This window comes from Pezoporus wallicus, unplaced genomic scaffold, assembly GCF_028554395.1.
Source record: "Pezoporus wallicus isolate ANWC-B61680 ecotype Strahan unplaced genomic scaffold, APGP_CSIRO_Pwel_v1 contig_3710, whole genome shotgun sequence".
Classification (NCBI taxonomy): domain Eukaryota; kingdom Metazoa; phylum Chordata; class Aves; order Psittaciformes; family Psittacidae; genus Pezoporus; species Pezoporus wallicus.
The window spans coordinates 665,880-683,744 of record NW_026640315.1 but is presented as its reverse complement, the minus strand read 5'-3'; the positions used below and the strand labels follow the sequence as shown (position 1 = coordinate 683,744).

Genomic DNA, 17,865 nt, shown 5'->3' with positions numbered 1-17,865 from the left:
TTTGGCCATGTTAAGTGAGAGAAGCACCAGTGTGGACACACACTCCATGGGACTCCCTTCCAGGGAGTACAAAATAACACTGTCTTATGTTTTTCCCCTTCCCAGACTAAGGATCCCTTGCCCAGAGGCACATTTCAGCTGCAGGGCAGCAGAGTGAGACTCTAAAGAGTCAAAAACTGGCTTGCATCAGAAACTGGTTTGCATCAACTGCTTTGCTGTGTCCTCCTCCATCTACAGGGGTATTCTCCAGGGACAGGTAAGTCCCACTGCTGCTTTCTGCTTTCAGCTCCCAGGTACTGTGTTCAGTGTGTGACAGGCGGGATGGTGGAGCTCAGGAGGTGACAGGTTAGCTGGAAGGGAAGCGGCATGGGACATGCAACTCAGCTGATTTAATTGTGTCCCTGTTGCAGGTCGGTGGGGTCGTTCAAGGAAAGGCCATTTGAATGGCTGGATTTGATGTGTTGTCACCCCAAACACGGGGGTAGTGCTTGGCAAAGCGGAGAGGGGCAAGGACATTCCATAGGAGCTTGGGATAAAGGGCAAAGCAATTATCATTAATGACAATGATGGTTTTGTTGGGTCACTGTGCTATTAGAATGAGGCACAGGAAACCCCTGTTAACTGAGAAATGTGTTTCAGCAGAACTTTTGCATAGGAAGCTTCTTTGGGGATCAAATCCTGGCCTAATCCAATGGGAACTGGACAGACACTGTGCCCCTCTGGCTCCCATTGCTCCAGGAGCAGGGAGTGCTCAGCCCCATGAAGGATCAGGCCCTCGGCTGCTTGAGCACAGCCAGGAGAGAGGAAAACAGCGCCATAAATCTCACTGCGGGCAGGGGCAGGGAGCTCCCGGGGTCAGAGGAGGCAGCGAGGGCTCTGAATAACCCTCGACAGCCCCGTCCCTGCCAGCGCAGCCCGGACACGCGGTTACCCATCCTGAGCGGGAGGGGACACCAGCCCCGCGCTGCCCCCGGCTGTCCCAGCACAGCCAAGCTCTGTCCAAGGCACTCGGTACCTCCTGGGCTCCATTGGGAGCTGTTTTCTCACCTGGTTTAGATGAGTTTAACTCCACTGACCCCGTGGATCTGACTGGGTACTCCAGAACAACACCAGTTAGTGCCGGGTGTGAGCTGGGGGCTTTGTCAAGCTCCCTGGGCATAGCTTTTCTGTTCTTGTTTATAAAACACAATGCATTTTTTCTGTAGTATGAGGCATAAAATAATCCTCATTCTCCATTTCTGTGAGCAAATCTGTTATGAACACTGATTTTGGCTCCTCTTGTCTTCCTCATATCAGGTACTGATGTGATAAAGAGCTTCCCAAATGAGTTCAAACCTTAGAAGAAACCCCACTACTCCCTCAAAATCCCCCTTTCTGATCCAGGCGTGGATCCGGGGCTGGCGGATGGGGAGCTGGGATCAGCTTTCTCTTCATCCCAGATGGATAAACCTGAGCCCTGATGACACAAAGGAACAACCAATATCTACTCCCAGCAGTGGGGATACAGGATCTCTGACCACCCTGTGCCCCATACATGTCCATCCAACATCACACCACAGTCCTGAAAAGGCCTGCTAGGATGCCCAAGGGTCCTGGTTAGGGCTGTTGATCCAGAATTGGCTTAACTGCTGCTGGGTTTTGTGCATCACAATTTCTTTGCCCTTTTTCTTACTCTTCCAAGCTCTTCTATAGGATATCCCTGCCCTTCTCTGCTGCACCAAGTGCTGACCCACTGTGATCTACTCAAGGAGGGAAATAGGATTCTCTGATGCACAGGGAACCTGGTACTAACTCCCTGCCCCTTCTCCCAAGCAGGGCATTAAACCTTCCCTGCTGCAGGGACCCTGCTCCCACAGGCAGCCCCAAGGACATGCTCTTCTTTAGCCCCATCATCATCATCATTCATGCTCCTTATGTGGCTCCTGGTCCATGCACAGATGCAAATGTGGTGCCTGAACAGAAAAGTACTTTAAAAAAAGCCCCTAATTCTGTATCATTTAGGAAGTAACGATGTTCCCCTCTGTGTGTAAAGCTTATTGCACTTAAAGCTGATAGCCAGACATTTGAGAGGGAACATCACTGCCAGAGCCCTTCTGAAGCGCAGCTGCCAACTGCTTGCCTCAAGCAGGAACGTTGCTTCCAAACCCACAAAGAAATCCAGATAATGCCTCAGGACCACAGATTCAGCTTACTTTGGACTACAAAAAGGGCAAATCTTCCCCTTCAAGTGATGCCCCACTCCCACAAACCTTGGGAGAGCCTGCTCAGGGGATGGCCAGGAACCCAGGATGCCTGGATGCCTCCCCGCATCCCTTAGAAGGGCACACATCTCATGCTGGCCGTGAGGCTGGCCAAGTGATGAGGATTTTTGGCACCGTGAGCTGCACCTCTGAACATCAAAGCAAAGGCAAAGGCTGCTGTGCTGGCCACCTGTGTTGGAAGCACACAGATATGAGTAGGGCAGATTTGGGCCGAAGCTATGCGACGGCAGTGGTGTGCCTGGATCCTGTTTTCAGGGCTGTTCACGTGCATAATTAGCAGTGGAAGCATATTTCAGTTTCCCCACAGTGCAGATCTTTGTCTTGGCTCCCATAGCCAACAAACACTGGTTTTAACTTCTAAGATAACCCATCTGAGCAGATAAGAGCGTGTATGGACCGGCTCGGGGAGCCGCGGGTACACTGAGAGCAGTGATTGCTCACCACAATGAGCATGCTGCCTTACATGCAGATGCTCAGTAAGCAGAAGTTAATGTAGTTAGACAAAAAGGGCTCAATTTGGGGGGGGGAAGGAATCAATAATGTCAGGGAGTTTATTACAGGGTTATGGGCCACCTGCTAGACCCCAGCATTAAGCAAGCGTGATGCTGTGCTTCGGAGAGGGCTGATGGTGCCGCGCTCAGACAGGGCTAGCGCCAGGATTATTATTTTATGCCTCAGCAGATGGCTTCTGCTCAGGGGTTTTATCTTTGAGTGCAGGCACACGACTGCTCATTTGCTTTCTCTTGCTCTGCTAACGTAAGCTGGGCAGGAAGCAATTGCCAGTTTGATGACGGTTCATTATTGCTAGGTTTATTCAGTCTGAAACAGCGCAGCGAGAAGCAAAGAGGGCACAAAGGAAGACACTCAACCAGTTAGTAGTGAGAGATGGGGAAAAGCTGGGCTCAGAAGCTTGTCTTCCACTGGCCCCTCTCTTTCTGTCTCTCTTTGGGTATCCCCATAGATAATTCAGGGGTGCCATAGAGCTGGTATCTATCGAGACTGCAAGGGTCAAATGTTGAGAGTGAGTTCATCCCACCTTAGAGCAGGAGGGTCTCGGTCACTTCCCAAAGTCCCTTCCAGCCCTGTTCTCTGGCACCCTCAATGTGGAGTGAGACCTGCTCCATCCAAGCTTCAAGTTAGGGAAATCTGAGATCTGTGCTGCATCCTGGAACACTGAGAGACAGAAATCACAGCCACATTGCAGGGCCAGCACTGTTCATGTCAGTTATCTGCTTCCATGATGTACAGGCTGGACAAGAGCGCTGTCACCTGCTGAATATGGGGAGATATATGGGGATATATGATATGGGGATGGCTGCATCCTGCACTGAGGCACAGCTGCACCACAGAGGCTCAAGCACCTCACTTTGTTGCAGGTTTTACTAACTAGCAGTAAGTTTTGTGGCTAGCTCAACTAACAGCACTTTAGGAAACTCTGGAACTCCGGCACCCATTCCAAGGTGTGCAAATGGAGATGTCCCCATGTCTTGCAGCAGCCATAGGATGAAAACCTCATTGAACTGGTGCATTTGCTGCTGCTGTTTATGATTTTCACGTTTGGTTCTTGGTTCCAGGTCATTCTGAATGAGGATAACAGCGAGGTGCAGGCCTGGCACGTGCTCAGGCTGAGTGCTCAGCACATCTTCCACCAGAGCCGGTGATGCTTCTCCGGGAACGTGAGTTAATTTAGTTCCACATGTAGGAGGCTAATGAATATTATTAGACCCATTGCACAGATTGACTTCAGTCTGCGAATGACCCTCTTTTAACCTCCCTCATTTACTCTTAGGAACTTAAAGCAGGGAGGAAATCACTTACTGAGTGTCACACAGCAGCAGCCGCAGAAGGCTGGAGCCCCCAGACCCTGCTGCCCACCCCATGGGCACCATTTCCTTGTCAGAAAGCTAGTTCAATACAGAAATGTCACGTTGCTTTTGTTTGTGATGTGATTCAGCTTATTAAACAGTAAGGTTTTAACCTGCTGTGCTAATTCAATTCAACACAACCCCATCATCTTCCTTGAAAACCCAGTTCCTCCTGGTTTGTGCTGTAAGCCTTAACTGACTTCAGCATGAAGGTCCCATCTCACTGTCGCTCTGAGCTGTTCCTTTTAGAAAGCTTAAGAACCTACTGGTGGATGGGGGTTTGTCAGGTGAGATAAAGGTGAGATAAAAACTGCTGCACCGTTGCCTGGGTTTGTGCTTCATTGTGAGGCTTCAGCAACCCCCTGAATCCATTGAAGTCTGAAGCCCTTGCTGTGGCTGGGAGCCTCTCCAGCTCCCAGCGACTGGGCTTTTCATCAGGCAACAAGCCAAGGTTGTTGGCTTCTCCGGTCAACCTGGAAGTGCCAGAGCTCCTCCAAGGGTTTGGTATCCAAAACTTTGCTATAAACAATAATTAATGTTCACAAAATGGAGCTATTTCCATTTCTGCAAAATGCCATCAAATCCTTCTAGCGTCAGTTCTGTCTTCATGGAATTTAAACCTAAATTAGGACAAAATTCCTTTTAACTGAAGAGTTATTGCCTTCATTTGCCTTTGCTGGCTGTTAGTGGTCCCGGCTGCCACTCAGTGCATCCTCCAGCCATGCTCAGTGTGACCTCAGCCAGGAGCAGTCCCTACCTGGTAGCTTGGCCCTGTGGACCGGATAGAACACATCATACGGTCTGCACTGCTGGAACCTAGACGATGGCCATCAGAAAGGGTGAGTAAATCTCTTCTGGCCCACTGACACCCCACTCAAAATGCCCACAGGAGACTAAATGCATATGTGGCATTAACAGGGTATTCCTCTCCTGCCGTTCATTCAGCAGCTGATCTGAACACTGGCTGGAAGCGCAAAGCAGTGATGATCTACTTCCATTGAGCTTTCAGGTACCAAGCCACCCCTGCCTGCCCTGGTAATGGGATGTTTGTGTTCATTAGTGGCTCTTTTCATTGTAGCTCTTTCTGATTCCAGCTAATTCAACACACGTTTGCATTTTGATCTTTTACTGTTTGCAGTGTGAAGAGAGCACCTGCAGCCTACACCGCAGCAGGGTTCACTGAGAGGCAGCACTTTGTTATCCACAGCAGCTTGGTCCTCAATTGTCTGAGGTGATGGTGGCCAGCAGAGCCATTGCAGGTAACGTGGCAGAGATTCATGTGGTGTAATCGTTATCGTTTTCCCGTGCCTCCAGGGCCTGCACGTTATCTACCCAATTGCCAGGATTGTGTTTTAATGACAGACGCAGCAGGCTCCTTTGAGCAGGGAGGTACAAAGGGATGGGAGCATCGTTAGAGGCAGCGTTTCAAACGCTCCGTAATGGCCTCAATATTCTGCTGACTTCAAAGCGGAGCGGGGCGAGGTTACAGCCAACCACGCTTGGAAATCCCACCCAGCGCTTGAGTTTTCTTGACCTGAAGGCCAGTTCAGCAGCGCTGCTCCCACAAAGCAGCTTTCAGGAGTCCTGTAAAAGCGGCTGCAGTGATTTCAGCCCTGGGTTCACATGGTAGCAGCATGTGAACGGTGGAAAACCCAGAGGACAATCCAGCCCTCCCAGGTTCTCATTGCTCTTCTGCAGATGTCGGGCTGGCAACGCTCTGGCTCTCTCCTCATTGGCTGGGGGGAAGTTTAGGGCAATGGGATTCCTAATTAGGTACTTTGGTGAAGGTACTTAGGTACTGGGGTGAACTTTGGTACTTAGGTACGGGGTGAGCTCCTTCAGTGGAACAGGAGGATCTGGGGAACCCTCACATAGCCTTTGCTGTGCATCAGCCATGAGAACAAGTTGACTTATGTGCTTGGAAAATCTTTACGCTAACCCTTCAAACCATCTCTTCCCATCACAGAGAAAAGGGTCTTGAGTTCATTTTCCTTTGGTGTTTCTTCTTTTGTAAGTTTACACGTTTTTCTTTCATGTTTCTCCAACTCCGCAGTCACAAAGCTCTGTGCAGGCTGGGAAATCAGACTTTGTCATACATTTCCACACATTTCCATAAACTAATTCCCTCTTAAAATCAATTAGATTTGTCGATGTGGAATCGTGATCAACATGGGACCCATTCCTGCCTCTGCCACTGTGAGCCTAGACCACACACTGCCTCTGTGCCACAGCCTCCACCCCTCTGAAGGGGACCATAAAGCTCACAAGTGACATCAGTTTGTCTCCTAAATCCCTGCTTCTTGCCATTGCCACAGCAGTGATGTGCGTGTGTGAGGTGTGATCTGCTGCAACCCCAAAACCGCCTGGAAACTGTACCTACAGCCATTTGTTTGCATGTCTTAAGCTGCAGCTTAAGCAGGACCCTTTCCAGCTCACACACACATAGTTCTTTTTTTAACTTTGCCATGGCTTTGAGACTAATACCACTGCTGTTTCAGAACATATACTGGGTTTGGACTTTCTCAGCTCCTTCTCGGTTTCCCTGAGGAATCTGGCGTACCAACGGCCATGGAAAACCAGGTTAAGCGCACAGTAGAGGCTTTCATGGCCCCTAATCTTGATGACAAAATTATTTGAACAAACACTTCTTGTGTCACCAATATATATTATGTAAAACCTTGTGACTTTGATTATGTGTCTATAATACAGATTAGTCTGTTTGGGTGTTTGGTGCTGACCTCCAATAAGCTCCTAAAGTATTAGCAAGAATTTGCAAGTGACAGGCAGGCAGAGGTGCTGCTCTGCCTAATCCCATTCTCGAAACTCAGGCTATATATGTCTGAACAGTTTCTGTTGCTTTCCTCAAGGCACGGGGTTATTTCTTTCTCTGCCCCCACTGCCTTTGTCCTACTCTTCACTGCTTTGATGTATCACGAATGTTGGAAGATTGAGCTAACCTTGTGGATCAGAGCCAGGAAGACAGCGAGAACAAATTTAGAATAGGAGGCAGAGAATGTACCAGCTGGGAGGTGATGCTGTCAATCTCCATGGAGACCTCTTTAGTTACAGCTTTGCTAATTGCTCTGTTGAATTGTATAGCGTCTGGTTGAAAGCCCGTCCAAGTCAATGGGGAGTTTCTAATTGACTGCCCATGTCTCAGGACCATGAAGAGTGCACAGGGCACAGCCCCTAAGTTATGATTTGCATTTCTGGCTTTCTCCTTGAAGGCCAAAACACATCCTCAGGAGAACCCAGACGCCATGATCTGGTCTCCTGCATGGGGAGACAGCTCCTGGGACAAGATCCACAGAGGCCTTTGGCTCTGAACACTAAATAAGACATGGCCCTAGGCCAGCTGAATATATTTGCCCCATGTCCCCAGGATGAGCCTGTTTCATGGCTTGGAAGAGTCAAGTGAGGGACCGGAGGCACAGGCAGAGAGGAATGCCTATAGAAAAAGCAAAGGCAGCCCCTTGTATGCTCAGGTTCCTGGGTTAAGACATCTCTTGGCTCACAGGGGCCTGGGGACCCTCCCCATGACTGCAGCTCAAACAGCAACAGCCCTCAAGGGGAGAAGTTTGCAGCTCAGGCTTGAAGTTTGAAGCCAAACTGGCTTTAGACACTAATCCACTGAACAATTTCCAGTTGTTATCAAAATCTATTGGACTTCTTAACCACGAGTCCCTGAGCTGATGTACCACCCCCCCCAGGTTCCAGTGCTCCAGCCTGTTTGTTCAGAAATCAGTTATTTGCCCTGCAAATAGGAACAATGTTAAATTACCAAATGGGAATCAGCCACACACCTGATGTCTTAGGGATTTGGCTGCAAATAACCATGCCCCCAAAAAGCAGTGCCCTTTTCCACCCCGCCCTCCTCATCAAATCTCACTGCATCCTGCATCTGTGTGCACGTGCATGCGCACACCTACTAAGGAATCCCTTTCTTAGGCACTCAGCTCCCCCATGAGCCCCCATGGGATGCTCAGCAGGGCTGAGAATCCATGGGATAGCTGTTTGCTCCGTGATTCAGGGATGCTCCCCGTGGCTCAGACCTGTCCTAAATCCCAGCCCCCTTCACCACTCTCAGCACTGCAGTTCCTGGCTGGTGATTTGGTGAGAAGAGCTGTGATTTAAGGTCAAAAGAAAGATGACCGGTGAGTCCTCTGCAGCTTTGCAATGGAAGGATCTGTTTATCTCATCAAGAATAGAGAAGCTCTGGTAGAGCTCCAGCCACCCTGCCTCAGGTGCTCCTCCTGCCTGGCACTAGAGAGCTGGGAATTACTGGGTTCAAAGCTCCTGGGTTACCTTTGGCTCCCCTAACAGCAGGCAGGACACAGCAGGCACTTCCAGAGGATGACTTGTCTGTGCTGTTCACCCAGGACGAGGTGAATCAGCCCCTGTGCTCCATGTTTTGTCCCGTAGGCATGAAGCGAGAGTTGGGTGACGCAGGCTCAGACTTGGTAACGTGGAGCTTCAAACTGAACCTAATTCACCTACAGACTCTCACACGGGGGGACGTCCATGGGGCCAGCACAAAACCTGGTGTAATATAAATCAGTTCTCCCTTGTGGCTTTGCCTTCGCCCTTTGAGATCATCCCCTCTGCATTCACACACTCATTGGAAGGCCCAAAGTGAGCAGCGTAAATGAGTTTACACCTACGTGAATATTTAGCTTGACTTCTAATTCATTCCATCTTTATTCCCCACCAGTCCTGCCATTTCCCTGAGCCTTAATGCCATAACAGCTTTAAATCTCTCTCTCTCTGCACATGAAGTATAAGGTTTAAGGTTCTGACTGTCCCTACGTCTTATTTCTCATACCCTTACACAAGTGCAGGGTTGGTTGAAACTACTAGCAGTGTTATTTTGGTGGGTTGGGTGAGGACTGGGTGCTTCAGTTTCACTGCAGCACCGTGTAACTGGGGATGAAGCCTTCTAAAAGTTGTTCAATAATAGTTTTCAGTGATTGAGAAAGTGGTTAAAGGAGTCTGGGAATGAAACCTGAAATGCAAAGAGAGTGGCAAATTTCATCAGCCTGAAAAAACAGGAGCAAAGAGCAAACACAGACCGTGGTTTCTCCAAAAAAGGAGAAAAGAACCAATGCAGAGGTTCAGTCACAGCCGGAAGCTTGTAGAAAGACAGATATTAAAACTAAACCAATACAATCTGGCACACTTGCTCTGAGGACAAAGAATGGCCCAGCTATTCCTTGCGGTTACTTCAGGCAGCAGCAGGATGTCCAGGCGTGGCTCTGTGCTGCCAGGCATGCCCAGTGCTCCCAGTGATGCCCAGGGGATGCGGTTCCCCCTCGGTGGTGAGGGTATGGGGAGCTCCTGTAAATGCACCATGTAAGTCACAAAGCAAACACACCAGCACTGATCTGAGCTCCATACAAACTCTGGCTATGGCTCAGAGCTCAGTGTACTCCTACTGAAGGCAAAGGGACTGCAGCCATAAGCTCGCAGCACCGGGTGCGATTCCCAGCATCTTCCAAAGGGGATGGCCCTGTACCAGCACCTGCACCACATCTGCATCCGCACAGCCCATGCTTCTGGTAGGGTGATGTATCCACACTGTGCCCTACACAGGTACAGGCATCATCAGAGCACAAACCCAGCAGCCATAGGGGAAAGGGAAGGTGCAGGGACAGAACACGCCCTTGGTTTTGCTCAGGTTTGGTGCATGCAACAGGTCCGAGGCACGAGCAGGAAGGCTGATGGCGGCAGTGGGGAGTTTGAGTTGAGTGAACTCGCTGCTAATCCTCTTCTACACAGCCTTTCTTGCGGGAGGAAATCTTATGACTGCAGGGAGAAGTACATTGTGTAACCAAGCAATGGTGAACCCGAGGTGCATTAAACAGGGCTTGGCACGAGCACGACACAGTGGGATACTCATCCCGAGAGAGCGTGAGAGAGACCACCTCAGTGCATCACCCGCCGGCTTCGAGTCCTTAAAAGCCCTGGTGCGGCCTTGGGAAAGGAGCCTGAAACAGAGGGGAAAGAGCCTAAAGAAATAGAGGGGAGAGAGAAAAAAAAGGCAAAAAGCCCCATAACCCTGCAGGAACCAGCTCATCGCACAGGGCTGCCCCGCGCCTGTGCTTGAAACACTGCACAATGTCCCTCTGCAGTGCGCAGGGCTTCGGAACCCGCAGGATCGGAGCTGTGCTACGGATGCACGCTATGGATGCACGCTATGGATGTGCTCAGACGAATTCAAAGGCGTTTTACAATGGCAGCACAAAGCCGCGCTGCGGGCTCCTCCGCCTGTTCCGCGCTGACATCTAGTGGCACAGCGCAGTTGTGCTGATGGACCAGGACCCGGGTTGATGTTTTCAGCCCTCCTGCTCCTAAATACCATTTCCCCAGTGGTCTGACAGATGTCACCGCTGGAAAAGGCTGTTTTGCCTCTGTATCCTATTGGGTTTTAGAATCATAGAATGGTTTGGGTTGGAAAGGACCTTAAGATCATCCAGTTCCAACCCCCCTGCCATGGGCAGGGACACCTCACACTAAACCAGGTCACCCAACCTGACCTTGAACACTGCCAGGGATGGAGCATTCACAAGTTCCCTGGGCAACCCATTCCAGTGCCTCACCACCCTAATAGTAAAGAATTTCCTCCTTATATCCAATCTAAACTTCCCTGTTTAAGTTTTAACCCGTTACCCCTTGTCCTGTCACTACAGTCCCTAATGAACTAGATTTAAGAAGCTGAGATTTAAAGCTTTTACGGTGTGCAAGAGAGCGTTCCGTGTCCTATAACACATCGCCAGGTCTATGCATTGGTGTGCCTCTGCTTTACAGAAGGGACCATGGGTTAAACAGTGTCATCATTTACGATGGTTTTACTGAGAGTTAAAGGGATGTTGGGCACAGCAGTGTCCAGCTGCAGGCCGCCTGTTGTTGCAGTTGTCCCTGGGTAAATCTTGTTGGCAAACCATTGCCTGTGTCGGGAATCAAACTGGTTCTCCTAGTACTGTTGTGTCCGTGGGTACGAGCCGGGCAAGGCTTTTGCTCAGGCTGTGGTGTGAGACGAACAGCGTGTGATCGGTGTGAGAAACCACCATGGAGTCACTGTGAGACCTCTGCCATAGCGACAAGGTCTGGTGTGAGGCGTCCCTGCCCATGGCAGGGGTTGGAACTGGATGATCTTAAGGTCCTTTCCAACCCAAACCATTCTGTGATCCTGTGCGGGATGTGACCACTGCTTGTGTGTGCTCCTCTTGTGTTCGGAGGGAGGGAGGTTGCAGGGATGCTGGGCACTTGCTTATGGAAACAGAGAGGCCTGTGGGGCTCAGCTCTCCCAGCGGGTTAACAGGAAGGTGGTAGCTCTCTTTTGCTGTGCTTTGAAGCATCATTTATAGTGATGGATAAGCAGGAGCTGTTTGGACGGGTATGGTCTTCCCCTACCTGCCACTTCTGCTGTGGTGCAAAGTGATGGCATCCCAAGCCCTAACTTAACCAGTGTGTTAAAACCGGTGCTGCTGATGAGGAAAGCGCAGCACTAAAAGAGAGGCACCGAGAACCCACCCAGCTGAGCGCTGGTTTCCCATTGGTGGCAATCACCGGGGCCAAAACAGAAACCCTGCGGTGAGAAACGAGCTCCCCAGCGCCCGCCGCACGGGTTTAACCAGGAACCGGGGTGCACGGGGAGCACCCGAGGGGTCCCGCTGCCAGCCCAAGGCTTTCAGCCCACCCGCGGGCTCCCTGCCGGGGCGGCCGCACCACGGTGAGGTGGCTGGAAGGCAGGAGCCGGGCTCCGCTGGCCCTAAACGCCCCGCGGAGGGCCGGGAGCGGCGATGCCCCGGCTGCTTGCACGCTGCCCGGCACCGCCTCACGCCGCCGCTCGGAGTCGGGCCCCCCCTCGCCTCCCCGCCTCGGCCCGGCCCCGGGCACAAGATGGCGGCGGCCGGAGCTCAGGCCCGGGGCGGCGGGCGGCGGGACCGGGGAGGCCCCGCGGAGCGGAGCTGAGGAGGCCGCTCGGCCCCCGCCGCCTCCTGACGGGCCCCGAGCGGGGCCGGGTGTGCTCCGGGCCCGGCCATGAGCGGCGCGGAGGAGGCGCGGGAGCTGGAGGAGCGGCTGCGGGAGGCGGCGGCGCTGGGGGACGCGGAGGAGGTGCGGCGGCTGCTGCGGGCGGGCGCGGACATCAACTCCCGCAACGAGATCAACGGCTGGTGAGGGGCCCGAGCGGGGCACGGGCTGCCGGGGGCGCGGTTGGCCGGGTGCTGGGCTCCGCACGGGGCTGGACACCCCCGGCCTGGCGCGGGAGAAGCGAGTCGGGAGCTTCGGGTCGTGCTGTTGACCGGAAAAGAAGCGCTAATCTCGGGAGGCTTTGAGGTTTGCGGCCAAAGAGGATCACGGTGAAGGGAGGGCAGTGTCCTGCCACCGGCCACCACAGCCCTGCTCAAGGGCCTCATGGCACAGCTACCTGAAGGGAGGATGGAGTGAGGTGGGGTCGGTTTCTTCTCCCAAGGAACAAGGGATGGGACAAGAGGAAACGGCCTCAAGCTGCACCAGGGCAGGTTTAGATGGAGCTGAGGAACAATTCCTGCCCCAGAGGGTGCTCAGGCATTGGAACAGGGCAGGGCTGGAGTCACCGTCCCTGCAAGTGTTCACACAGCGTGGAGACGGGGCCTCAGTGCCATGGGTTAGGGGTGGTCAAGGTTGGACTTGATGTTAGAGGGCTTTTCCAACCTGGGTGATTCTGTCATTCTGTGTCCACCAGCAGGGCTCACTGGGACAGCAGCAGTCACTCTTCATGCTGTAGCAAGGCAAAACGGGGCCTTGCTCTGCAAAACTTAAAATAGATTCATAGCTTTAACAAGGGATGCAGTGAAGGAAACTTTATTCCCAGTTACTGTCGCTTTGTGTGTAATTCAGGTGAATGAGGATGGGTGTGTGAGGAGGACCTGGGAGCAAGCTGCTCTAGTGGAAGGTGTCCCTGCCCATGGCAGGGGGTTGGAACTGGATGAGCTTTAGGGTCCTTTCTAACCCAACCCATTCTGGATCCTAGGAGCAGGGACCACAGATCTGAAGCTTACAGCACAACCTCTCCTTCCTTCCCTGCAGGACCTGTTTGCACTGGGCCTGTAAGCGGAACCATGCACAAGTGGTGTCCTGCCTGCTGGAAGCTGGAGCAGATCCGCAGATCCTCACAGCCAAAGGAGAGCTGGCTGCACAGCTGACTGCCAAACCAGACATCCGGAAGATACTGGGAGGTACCGTTCCCATCTTAAAGGTCATCTGGGATTCTGGGACTAAAGACTAAACCGGTTTTAGTGCTTTTACCCGAGGCAGTAGACTGGCAAAACTTTGGTTAGGACTTTTGTGTCTCACTCGATAGCTCTGATTTATAACTGTAATTCATGCCTTTATTATTATGGCAATTAGACATGGAGTTTTCAGGTAGGAAGGCCTTTTATTCTGCACGGTGTCATCAGGAGATTGAACAGCTGTGTACTTTGGAAACACACTGCTGCAGTCCTGTTTGCTGTCATTAAGCAGCAGGTAGCATGTGGGCTGCAAAGAGAGGCTTTTGCCATTGCATTCTTACGTTCTCTGACCATAAGAAATGCTACAAATCCACTCAAAACTGCAGCATTTCAGAGGTTATGGCTTCTGAGCATGTTACACTGTGACTTGCAGTATGGTTAATTTTTGCTCCATAGCTGTGTCATCTTACACTTTCCCTATGTGCAGGAAACCTGGTTAGAGGTATGTGAGACTCCTGCACACTGTTAGTGCCTGTTTCCATCAGCATATGGGGACTGTGCTCCAGATCAAGATTTTTAAGTGCTTCACCTTTGGAAATGTTAACTTTCTATCTCCTGCTGACTGCACTTAAATTGCTCTTTACTATGATGCATTCTTACATTAACAGTTCATGGTTATTTTACATGAAATTGCAGCTAAATCACAACTGAGGTCACAACAGTCACCACTGCAGGAATGGCATGTTACTTGCATGAGCATTTTTTGTGTTCTTTGGCCAAGGTGCTCATCTCTTGGCCTTAGTTCATGGAAGATGACTTGAGTTCTGTTGTTAACATCTAAACTGTCAAGTGTGTGTGAACTCTGTTTGTAGTTGTAGTTACCTTGTATTTCTGTCCAGCTTTCATGTATTTCCTGGGGAATAACACATATCACTTATATTCCCCTAAATGGTTTTATTCTGGGAGTGTAGGGCTGTTGAGCAGATCTTTTTGAACTGCCTTGACATGAGTATCAACGTCCTGTAATCCTCAAGTCAGGCAAGAACGGCATTTACTGCAGTACTTTAAGGCAAGAGCTGGCTTAGGTATTACATCAAATAGTCACTTACCTGAAGAAATACTCAGTTTAAATGACTGGCATAAGTCATAACAAACTATTTACAGCACTGTTAGTAAAAGCATTATAAAATGAATTTTAGCAAAGAACTACTGGTCATACAGTTCCTTTGACAACAATGGAGTAACACTGCTGGAGATGATGTGTCCTTCAATGGTTGTTTTTTTCCCACTTTGCTTTTAAAAGACACGGTATATTTTAAGAGCCTGTAGATTTTTCTTTCATTCTACAGCTCCTTGCCATCCAGCTGTTACCATGCTTATGACACATCAGTGTCATCATCAGAATGATGATGTTTTAAGACACAATAGAAAAACTATATTCAAAATGAGAAAGATCTATCCAATATGCTTCATCCCTGGCAGTGTTCAAGGCCAGGATGGATGGGGCTTGGAGCAAGCTGCTCTAGTGGAAGGTGTCCCTGCCTGTGGCAGGGGTTAGGACTGGATGAGCTTTAAGGTCCCTTCCAACCCAAACCAGTCTGGAATTCTATTATTCTATGATAATAATATGGTGGGGTTTTTTTTTCCTCTCTCCATCCCCTAATCCCATTTTTAAACTTCATTAGTAGAGGAAGAAACTGAATGTCAAGGAATGAAGGATTTCAATTTACCAGTTGTTGCGAACTACTTGGCCAGCCCTCCATTCCCTTACGTTTACACCGAAGAAGGCATTCCAGACAGCCCGGCAGAATCGCAGAATGAAAGCGCTTCCATCTCCTCTGCCTCCCGCTGTGAAACCAGCCCTTGTTCATCAGCAGCTCAGGTTGAAAGCATCTGCACCCCTACATCCTGCAACAGCGAAGATGACTTCCCTGCACAAGCCGCTGCAGAGCAGCTGCCCACCTCACCACCACCTCCAGCAGCCCCGGAGTGCCCCCAGCCAGCAGTGCCCAGTGTCCCCCAGCCATTGGTACCCAGTGTTCCCAGGCCAGTGGTACCCAATGTCCCCACACCAGTGGTACACAGCATCCCCCGGCCAGTGGTCCCCAATGGCCCCATCTGCCCATCACCTGCGCTGGCAGCACTCGAACAGGCCAGACCTCTGCAAACTGACAGTTCACCCACTGGTCCTGCACCATCATTCCAGCCCTTTTTCTTTACTGGAACTTTCCCGTATAACATGCAAGGTAATGAAGTGTAATTTCTCATTCTTCTATTTATATTCTGTTCCATGTTTTTGTTACTGGGTCAAAGATGAAGAATCATTTCACTTTCTGACTCATGTGGAATAGAGGCAGAGATGTTCAATTCTTTGGCCAAAAGTACATCCTGCAGTGCTAAGTAAAACATTACACTGTGTTTAAACATGGTAATACTTTGCAAACCAAAGGAAGGATCAGTCCAAGCAACGTAACAATTCAGATTTTGCATCATATGATACAGCATCAAATACATTTCTGGTAGTTTGGTCACAACTTGACTTGGAACTGGATGGATTGGATTTTTAACATTATAAACATGTTTTCCCTGTGTATTTTTGCTGTTCAAATGGAAGCTTCTATTAACTGCTTGATGAGATAGTAAGTATAGCATTATAAAACCTGACTTCAAAAGATAATGGTAGATACTTTAGTGTTAGATTTGGGTTGGGATTTCTTTGTTTTGTTTTGGTATTTTGGTTTTAATCTTTTTGTTTTCAATCAGAACTTGTGCTTAAGGTGAGAGTCCAGAACCTCAGAGACAACGACTTCATTGAAATTGAACTGGACAGACAAGAACTGACCTACCAAGATCTGCTCAGAGTGAGTTGCTGTGAATTGGGTGTTAATCCAGAGCATGTCGAGAAGATCAGGAAATTACCCAACACGCTCCTAAGAAAGGTAAGAATTGGAATCGGCTTCATTTGACTTTGCAGAGAAGGTATTTTTGTAACGAAAATTGACAAAACATGGCCTTGTGTTAAAACTGAACTGCCTTAAACTCACAAATCCAAAAGGATGCTGGACTTTTCTTAGAACTTTGTAATTTACCTAAAAACATTCTTGTTGAAATAGGGGCTGAGTATGTCGGCTCCTATTTCAGCGTGAAATTAGTACAGCTTGACTTTTTAATGTATCAGAAGCAGTGCATTAGGGTGCTTTTAACATAATTGCGATGTTCTACTTCACTGTTTGCTTGCCTAAAAGGAACAAATAGTAAGGGTAAAAAAAAAAAAACACAAATTGGCATGTGAAGAACTTAAAGATGTCATTAACAAATGAGCATGCTCTTCTGTTCCCAAAATACCTCCTGGGGTCTGGAAATGAAATGCATTTGGTCACAACCCTTACTTAAGTGACATGCATTAAGTGCAGGCAAATCATAATGAGGTTCAAGGAGAAATAACTGTAGTTTAAGGAGGAAAAAACCCAGAATGCTTCAAAAGAAAGAGCAGATACTGGCAAGATTCTTTCCTATTCTTATTTATTCCTGTCATTGGAATGAATGTGTGTGGAGGTGTGACCTCCCTGGAATTTTAGTTTTTACTGCCTTTAGCTATTATCACAAATAATAACCAGGTCTGTTTAGAATAATGCATTGTTCTGTCTGGTCTTTACAAGGACAAGGATGTTGCCAGACTTCAGGACTTCCAAGAGCTGGAGTTAGTCCTTGTGAAAAGTGATGGCTCTCCTTTCCGAAACGCTGCATCCACTTTGATGGAGAGGCAATGCTACAACAGCAGAGCATCAAAGCTGACCTACTGACTCTTCCAGTGCAGCTGGAGGATGGAAACCTGGTAATTCTCCGATGATGCTGCCTTTGGAAGGCAGTAAATTAAGCGTGTGTAAAACCTTAAGTTATTGTTAGGGTTACTATTTTAACTAATAGTTTATTTTTTGTATTTAATATCCCTTTTGCTTTTATTTTTTTATTGATACTGGATTCAGATAAGGGATACCTCATTTGTCTACTAAAACCACATGCTTCCAGTGTCTTTCAGTGAGGTTTATTGGTTGTATTAGGCAACAGAGGGCAGGAAAGACTTAATAATCACTGCTGTGAAAAGTGTGTTTACTCCACTCTTTGACCAAATAGGACTCATGGAAAAGATTCAGGAAACTCTCTGTGTGTATATATATATTTTTCTTTAAACTTCCTGATTAAGTTACACATCAGAGGGTATTTGGCATACAATGAACAGGTGCTCTCTATTGATGTAAAACTTGCAAGTCTTTGTATAAGTCAGTCAGTCTCTTGCCCCTTCCCAAAGCCTTGCTAAGGTATGTTGTCTTGCCTGCTGGGGCTGGAAATATTTAATGCTCTGAAGTGACACAAGAAATAATTTCACTGGGGCTGAAAATAAGTGGAGAAAGAGTGTCACAATTAAATGTCTTTTTCCCATATTGTAGCTTAAGCGATGGCAGCCTTCTACCTCCACAAATACAGCAGCCTCTTTAATGCTTAATTAAGTCCCAAAGCAAGTTAAAG

At 49.2% G+C, this 17,865-nt stretch overlaps 2 protein-coding genes across 2 annotated transcripts in view; one reads left to right on the top strand and one right to left on the bottom strand.

Moving 5' to 3' along the window:
* WFIKKN2 (WAP, follistatin/kazal, immunoglobulin, kunitz and netrin domain containing 2) overlaps window positions 1-12,720 on the bottom strand; it is a 20,007-nt gene extending 7,287 nt beyond the window's left edge. The window contains exon 1 of the mRNA XM_057418381.1: window positions 12,555-12,720. The gene's annotated coding sequence lies outside the window, so the exon portion shown is untranslated. The remainder of the gene's footprint in view (window positions 1-12,554) is intronic.
* On the top strand, window positions 12,136-17,865 carry LOC130604098 (ankyrin repeat domain-containing protein 40-like). The gene is made up of 5 exons (XM_057418382.1): window positions 12,136-12,300; window positions 13,196-13,344; window positions 15,027-15,584; window positions 16,102-16,277; window positions 16,998-17,865. Exons 1-5 carry the CDS (start codon window positions 12,167-12,169, stop codon window positions 17,139-17,141), a joined length of 1,161 nt encoding a protein of 386 aa, XP_057274365.1. The 5' UTR covers window positions 12,136-12,166; the 3' UTR covers window positions 17,142-17,865.

Bases quoted from the DNA above. Each gene is read 5' to 3' on its own strand.
- LOC130604098 (XM_057418382.1), top strand. From the start codon at position 12,167: ATGAGCGGCGCGGAGGAGGCGCGGGAGCTGGAGGAGCGGCTGCGGGAG. The intron at 12,301-13,195 runs GTGAGGGGCCCG...CCTTCCCTGCAG, and splicing joins CGCAACGAGATCAACGGCTG to GACCTGTTTGCACTGGGCCT. The intron at 15,585-16,101 runs GTAATGAAGTGT...GTTTTCAATCAG, and splicing joins TTTCCCGTATAACATGCAAG to AACTTGTGCTTAAGGTGAGA.